The sequence below is a fragment of the Anastrepha obliqua genome, chromosome 5, assembly GCF_027943255.1.
Source record: "Anastrepha obliqua isolate idAnaObli1 chromosome 5, idAnaObli1_1.0, whole genome shotgun sequence".
NCBI classification, from domain to species: domain Eukaryota; kingdom Metazoa; phylum Arthropoda; class Insecta; order Diptera; family Tephritidae; genus Anastrepha; species Anastrepha obliqua.
The window spans coordinates 7,242,429-7,249,876 of record NC_072896.1 but is presented as its reverse complement, the minus strand read 5'-3'; the positions used below and the strand labels follow the sequence as shown (position 1 = coordinate 7,249,876).

The window sequence follows — 7,448 nt, the reverse complement described above, 5'->3', positions numbered from 1 at the left end:
ACAAAAATGCCCAAAATGAGGAGAATAATCCTTTTAGCCATGTCCGTTCGTTCGTCTTTCCGTTCGTGCGCACGATAAGTGGAGCAAAATTTAATTAATAAAATATGTTTTTATTTTTATTTTTTTTATTTACGTCAAAGTGTAAACCAAATGTAATAAGTTTATTTTCAATAAATATAATACAACTTAAAGAAGACACGTTGCATTAATTTTGTACATATTTTTTTTTTTGTTTTTTTTTCTTGCAATCAGGCAACAAATAAAATTTTTAATTTTTATGGTTTTAGATTTTTAGATTTTTCAGTGTTAGACATATTTTTTTATTATTTAATTAATTATTATTTTTCTTTAACTAAATACAATGATTAAGTCTTTTAATCTTTAGTGCGTACATTTGCTTAGCTACAACAATATTTAATTTATATGCAAGAGATTTTCACTTATTTATTTATTTATTTTTTATTTTTTGTTGTAATTTTTTATTTTTTTTTTTCAATTAACTCAATACTATTTAATATTACAATTGTTATCATATAATTTACTTCTTATTTTTACAGTGTAATTGTCGCGCAATGTACCCAGCTGCAACAGCGCGTCTTTCATAAGAAACCCATGTCGAGCGCCGTGTAGAGGGCGCGAATATCACTGTGCGACGAGATGCGCCAAAATGGAAAGTTATATGTCTTCGCCGCATTCTCCTCCTCTGTGCCGTCGCCTATAACAACGTAGGTGCCTTTCCGTCCAAAACGCGTCATAATCCGTTCGAAGCAGGTGTCGTGACCTGAAAGGTGGAGATAGAGCAAAAAAATAATGGCATCTAATCTGCATTTGGGGAATTGGTTTTCTCTAATTCTGCACTCACCAATCTTATGCGCGCTGTAGATATTCTCAATGGAGAATATGCTGCCGAGTCCGAAGAGCAGCACTTTAGCCAACGCAGGCGCCAGTTGTGTCTGCGTCACCAACACATTTACACAGTTCTCGCGCTGCGCAATCATATTCAGACACTTCGTGGCCAGCGAGGCCCAATTATCGGTAGCCATCTCAATGTCCGAGCGTATTTGTAGCCAGGCATCACGCTTCTCGGGACCCAACAGTCCACCAACGCTGGAAAATATAAATAAAAAACGTAATAAGAAAAATAATATATTTTGGTTCTATCCAACGTAACTTTTGCGTCGGTACTCGGGTACTCACTTCCCTCTGTAGGTATTGTAGATCTCTTTGATTTTCCGATATCTAAACGCCAACTTGCGCATCCAGTCGACGCCTCCGCGCACGCCAGTTGGCAGGCAAAGATTTGGCGGCGCACCGGGTGGCGCGCCCGAATGGAAACCGTCCGTCGCGAAATTATAATTGCTCAAATCCTGTCCATTGTCATCGGAGGACACATCATCAATGTGCACCTGATCACATTCCTCAATTTCGTTGAAGAAAAAATGCGTGTCGGCCATATTGAAGACCATCTCCTCCATGCGGAAGGCGATCGTCAGCAGTGTGCTTTGGTCTTTGGTGTAGCGATTGGCGAAGGAACCGGAAAGTAGCGTATGAAAAATGATGATCGTCTCATCCAGGTCCCAAATGAAGACGCGTTCGGGCGGCTTGGCCGCATCACTGTTTGGTGTGTCCGAAGTGGTGCTGCGTGTTGGACTGGGCTGTTGGTGGCGTCGTCCGCGCGAACGCCCACTCTTGCTGGTTGGCGTGCTTTTGGCATGTGTTGCCGTCGCTGCTGCCGCGACATTCGTGCTAAGCGCCGCAGCATTGGCATTCGGTGAGATCGGCAGCGGCGAGTGTGGTGAGTGTGTGGCATGCAAAATCGGTGTGGTCGAGTGCGTATCTGTAGGACTCTCCGACAAGTTGGAAGCGCCCACATGAAAGCCGTGGCTGGCCGCACTCGAACTGGGCGAACTTACAGCTGCATACGGTGAGTAGCTGGCAGGGTTGTAATAGTTGCCATACTGATCGTTATAGTAGCCGCTGTAGTCCTGCTGCGCTGCAGCTGCTGCTGCTGTGCCGAACTGCGCAAAGTTGTTGTAACCATATGCGGTTGGATAGAGCTGCGAGGAATTATTGTTGCTTGCTGCAGTGGCATATGACGATGTCAAGTATGGCGAACCGGGCTCGATTTTAGGGGCTGCGCGCGTAGCCGCTGTGGTGTAAGGTGTGCCGTAGGTGGAGTAGAACGGCGGCGTATACTGTTGCATGCTGTTGTAGTAGTTGTAGTAATCGTGTTTGCTGGTGTCGTAAGCTGCCGCTGCAGCAGCTGCTGCAGCTGATGAATTAACCGCCGCCATAGCTGCGCTGGATGAAGAGTTCGTGCCAATGCCCGCCACAGTGCTTTCCAAACCGCTCAAGCCGCCGACGGAGGAGCAGCTATAGACTGAGCTGTTGCCTGGTGTGCCACCATTTCCCGCCATGCCACTATTGCCATCTAGCTGTGCAGCGCTGTTGCCGCCCAAAGTTGATTGCGTTTCAATGCCGCTGCTGTTGGTGTTCACATTAGATGCAACACCTCCACCGCCACCGCCGCTGTTATTAAGACCAGGACTGCGATTCTCCGACTTCACAGATGCCAAGTGTGACTCTGTTGGCAGCCAATGGGACATGCCCGCGCTAACGGTGCCACCCACGCCAACACCTAACTCCGCATGAGAGTGACGTCCCGCGCCCGCCACGCTCGTGTTACTTAGACTCGTTGTGGCATCGACGCCGCTGGGCGTGCCGTCAGCCGTCGCATGTGGATGCTGATATGTGGAAAAACTGCTGCCGGGTGACTGGGTGAACGACGCAGCGGCGGCGGCGCTTAACGAGGGGTAGGCGCCTAGCCCAGTCGATAGACTACAGCTGGAATTCAGGTTGGGTGCCGCATTGTAATGACTGCTAAGTGACGCCAGCGAAGTGATTGTTGGCTGCAGTGGTTGCGACTGTGGCGGCAGCGTTAGCGGGCTGCATTGTCCGGACGCTGCCGATGTGCCCGCGGCAGCTGCGCCCAGAGGCGATTGTGTATGAGGCAGGGAGTGAGGATGAAGTTGTGAAGTGTGGTGTTGAGGCTGATGCGACTGCTGTTGTTGTTGCTGCTGCTGTAGAGGCGATTGAGTGGTGGTTTGAGAGCAGAGGCTAAAGAGAAAGTAAGACGATGGATTAATGTGATTGAAGAGTGTTTAATTTTATCAACTAGTAAATACGAAATATAGTAACTACATAGGTCTTAAAGCTTAAGATATCTGCCTTACCGAACTTCTTGCCATTTGCATGTGCGAATACAGCGATCTGATTTGTTTGATACATTTTGCTAAGGAAATGTTAAGATGCTAAGAAAGTTGCCCACACGATCAAACTAGACTAGGTCCATAGAGAAATTTAGCAGATGTTGAGTTAGTTTGTTGTGGAGTTATGGCGTTAAGCACCTAGAAAATGTGATATTACACACTTCGATGCTCGTTTTTCTTTTAACAGACTGGATATTTCTACATGGTTTTGTAGGCGCTTTCGATTCGGCGGAGATCCACATAGAATTAAGAACTTTTTCGCATTAGACGAGACAGATCTATTTAATAAAGGAGGATAATATCTACTTAGATCATCCCGAACGGTATTTAGTGCAGCGCAGGTTGTTTGAGAATTCTGCTGCAAAAAATAATGAACCGTAAAGTTATTGGCAACCCACCGAAACCATCAAGGGCTACAGCATTCATGCCATGGGGCGCTTACCGGAGATGAGTGGTAACGTCAAACTTAAATTTATTTATTTATTTATTGGGTTGGGAAAAAAGAAATGTCGTATTTGTGATCGAAATTTGACGTTTCATTTAACGTACTTAGAATTATCCGATTCAAGTCAAATATGCCCCGTTTTGTTCGCAAACTTGTTGCCATTTAGAAGGCAACTTCATTATCCCCCCTTCCAATCCCACCAAACACACAGCAAAACCTTCCTGGCGGTCAATCCGGGCTTGGCGATGGTTTGGGCCGGCTCGTCGCTTCTCGACCACGATCTTTTTCACTTGGCGTTGTCGTACGTGATCCACTTTTCATCGCCAATCAACATCCGCTTCAAAAATGGGTGAAGTTCGTTCCGTTTTAGCAGAGAATCGCAAGCGTTGATTCGGTCCAAGAGATTTTTTTGCGTAAACACGTGTGGCACCCAAACATCCAGCTTTTTTTGGAATCCAATCTTCTGCAAATGGTTCCAACGGTTTTGTGGTCTACACCTAGTTCCTAACTAATCGAGCGAATGCTCACATGCCGGTCTCTTTGGATAATTTCAACGATTTTATCAGTCTCTATGACGATTGGCCTACCAGTACGGGGTGCATCTTCGACATCTACTACACCAGAACGAAATCGATCGAACCAACGCTGTGCTATGCGAATCGTTACAGTATCAGGCCCATAAACTTCACAAATTTTTGCCGCCAATTTTACCTCTGAGGTAGTAAAAACGTAAAATATGACGACTTTCTTGCTTGGTGGACTCCATCTTTGACGCGCTATAACTTAAGACTGAAACGTACGATCACAACACTGTCAAAGAGACACTTGTAGTACAAATTTTCGTGTTCAAATCGCCGTTTAGTGTGACCCAATGCAATAAGTACAACGCAAGATATGTTTATTGACAAAATACGACATTGCTTTCTCCCCAACCCAATATTTATTTATTAGAAAATCTGGAAATACGTGATTTCTTGAAGACTAAAACAAAAAACCTGACGAAAATAGTTCATGCTTGTCTATATAATTCATACAGTGACAATTTTCCTATGAACCTCCAATTGACCATCGTTTGAGTCGCATTTTTACAGATTTAAAATTATTATTTAGATTACTGGAAAAAGTAGTCAAAAATTGGACTGATCGAATGGGACATAAAAAAATAAATGCCATGAAATTACTAAATTATAAAAATTCAAAAAACAAAAAATATTTTCAACAAATGTATTTCCGTTTTGTATTATCATTTTAAGTTCTCGAGCGTTTAAAGAAATACCCGATAGTAACTTTCGAAAATATGCATCAGTGAAGTCTGAATCAAAGTATGGCATAGATGCAATTCTAAAGGGTATTTCAAATGGTGCGCCTAGATGTTGTTTTGAACAATTTTAAAATAATTTACTTTCCACCTGAGCACAGCTAAAAGCCGACAAACAGTCAATTCATGAATGCCTAATTATTGAAAGAGTCCAAATATCGATGTTGAAGGTTATTCAGCAACACTTTGCGCTACAGCCGAAATACTCCTAACAGAACGGCCAGTTCTTACAGTATTTGGTCTGACATTCATTTTTCCATCCCTGATACACCCAGTTTATTTAAATTGTTCACCAACCCTTGAATTCACAACTCATTCGGACGATTATTTCCACGAAAAAAATTACGAATTTCGCGATATGTTGTTCTTAAATATCGACTATTTTTACAATAAGTTTCAAAAAATTTTAAACCGTTGTTCTATCGTCTAAAATTGTACATCTGTCTACTTGACAAATATCAAAGATGACATAAAAAAGATACCGTCTGGGAATTATTATCTATTGACATCTAGGCGGCTCTGCTGAAAGACGCTTTAGAATATGACTGATAAAAAATATATTATTTAAATGGCGCAGAAAGAAGAATTTAGAATCAAAAATTACACCCAGATACTCAACTTCATTCATAATGGTGAGATGCGGTTCCTAAAGTCCAAGTCCTAAGCCTATGAGTGCTGAGTGACTACCATTCGGAAGTGCGTAGGTTCGAATTTTCGGGCATGAAACAATAAATGACTGCAAAAGTTTTTTCTAATAGCGAGCGCCCCTCGGTAGGCAATGGGAAACCTCTGAGTGTATTTCTACCATGAAAAAGCTCCTCTTAAAAAATCATCTGCCGTGCGGAGTCGGCTTAAACTGTAGATACCTCCAGTTGTGGAACAACATCAAGACGCACGCCACAAATTGGAGGAGGAGCTCGGCTGAATACCCATTAATAGGTGTACGAGCCAACTTTATATATGTAGATATAAAAGCCTACGAGTGATCGCAAATGAGATACAAGTTTTTTGTTAATCATACCTGAGGCATATCTGCATGAAGAAAAATCTGTGTTCCTAACCTGATTAACATATAAATCAAATTAATCAAATAGGTAATTATTTTGATTATTTATTTTTTATACCTCATTTTGATGAGATACACACATTCATGCATATGTACACATATACGAGTCTCTGACTTAAACTAGACCCGCTCGCTTAAATGGTCCAATAAACTCTAAATTATTACCGACGATTCTACGAAAAACTAGCGAACGGCAGTAAACTATGAGAAAAACGGGCAGCACAGATCCAGAAAGAACAATAAATAAGGGTAAATGCAATACAGAAAACAACTTAACGAAACAGAAAGAAAAACAATCAGGAATAACAATAAAATGAAGTAGAATAAAAATAAAATAAAAATAAAAATCAGAGTAACAAAACGTTGGAGTTGTCGCCAACGATGGCGACGAAAATGAGCTATAAAAAATCAATAATTCTTTGGACGAACATAAAAATCAACATTAATGTTAACAACAACAACAACATCGACAAAGACGTACAAGGGTAAAAATACAAAAGTAACAGCCAAAAACTCAGACGTGGACCACAAAACTAAACGAAATTGAAAGCTGAAAAGGAAATTAAAAATAAACACTTGAAATCGCCTGTACAACAGTAAAGTCAAGTGTCCTATTGTTAGGCGCAACAATCAACGGAATAGCGAAACCTATGCAGGCATATGTTCGCATGTATGTACGTATGTATGTATGTGTGTACGTGAGCGCGAGCCGCAAATGTTGCCAAGTGCCTCATCGAACGAACGCTTTAGGGACCAGCGGCTGGAATCTAGCCCATACGCTAAAGTGTCCCACAAGCCTTGGTAACTACGGTACATTCATAGAAATATATACATACATACATACATATATATGTATGTAAATACTTAAAGAGCTCGAATGTGAAGTGAATTGAAAAAATTCAAACAAAAATAGCAAAAAGTGCGAGTCCTAATCATCTGCTCTGCTCACATTTGGCGATACACTTGACATGATCGTTGTCCGTTTGGTTGATCTGTTGTTGTTGTAGAGTGCGTGTGAGCATATGTGCTGCAAATGTTACTTTTTTTTCTTTAATTTGCTTTGTGTATCTTTACTGCGTTTGTGACATTCAGCTATAAAAAAAAATTAAGTATACTTTTATCTCTTTTAAGACCTCAACTTTTTTCGAAGTTTAGATGCACGTTGAGATTTTCTTGAAAAACGATTGATTGCCCCTTTGAATTAATGTGACAAGTATACGCGAATATGCTCCACATGAGTGAATTTGTGCCTTCAATTGTAAATGTGGCGCATTTATAACGGGTGTTTGCTATGGAGATAAATATTTTAGATCTCTTATTTAAAGTGAACCAGCTCGGCGTGGCGAGTAA

General features: G+C 41.6%; 1 protein-coding gene across 1 annotated transcript in view; it reads right to left on the bottom strand.

Annotated features, from left to right (window-relative positions):
* Positions 1 to 468: 468 nt before the first annotated feature.
* LOC129247301 (developmental protein eyes absent) overlaps positions 469 to 7,448 on the bottom strand; it is a 44,664-nt gene continuing 37,684 nt past the window's right edge. Inside the window, exons 3-5 of the mRNA XM_054886375.1 lie at positions 1,198 to 3,117; positions 863 to 1,107; positions 469 to 781 (exon numbers count right to left, since the gene is read on the bottom strand). Coding sequence (XP_054742350.1) covers positions 600 to 781; positions 863 to 1,107; positions 1,198 to 3,117 — 2,347 coding nt within the window. The 3' untranslated portion in view covers positions 469 to 599. The remainder of the gene's footprint in view (positions 782 to 862; positions 1,108 to 1,197; positions 3,118 to 7,448) is intronic.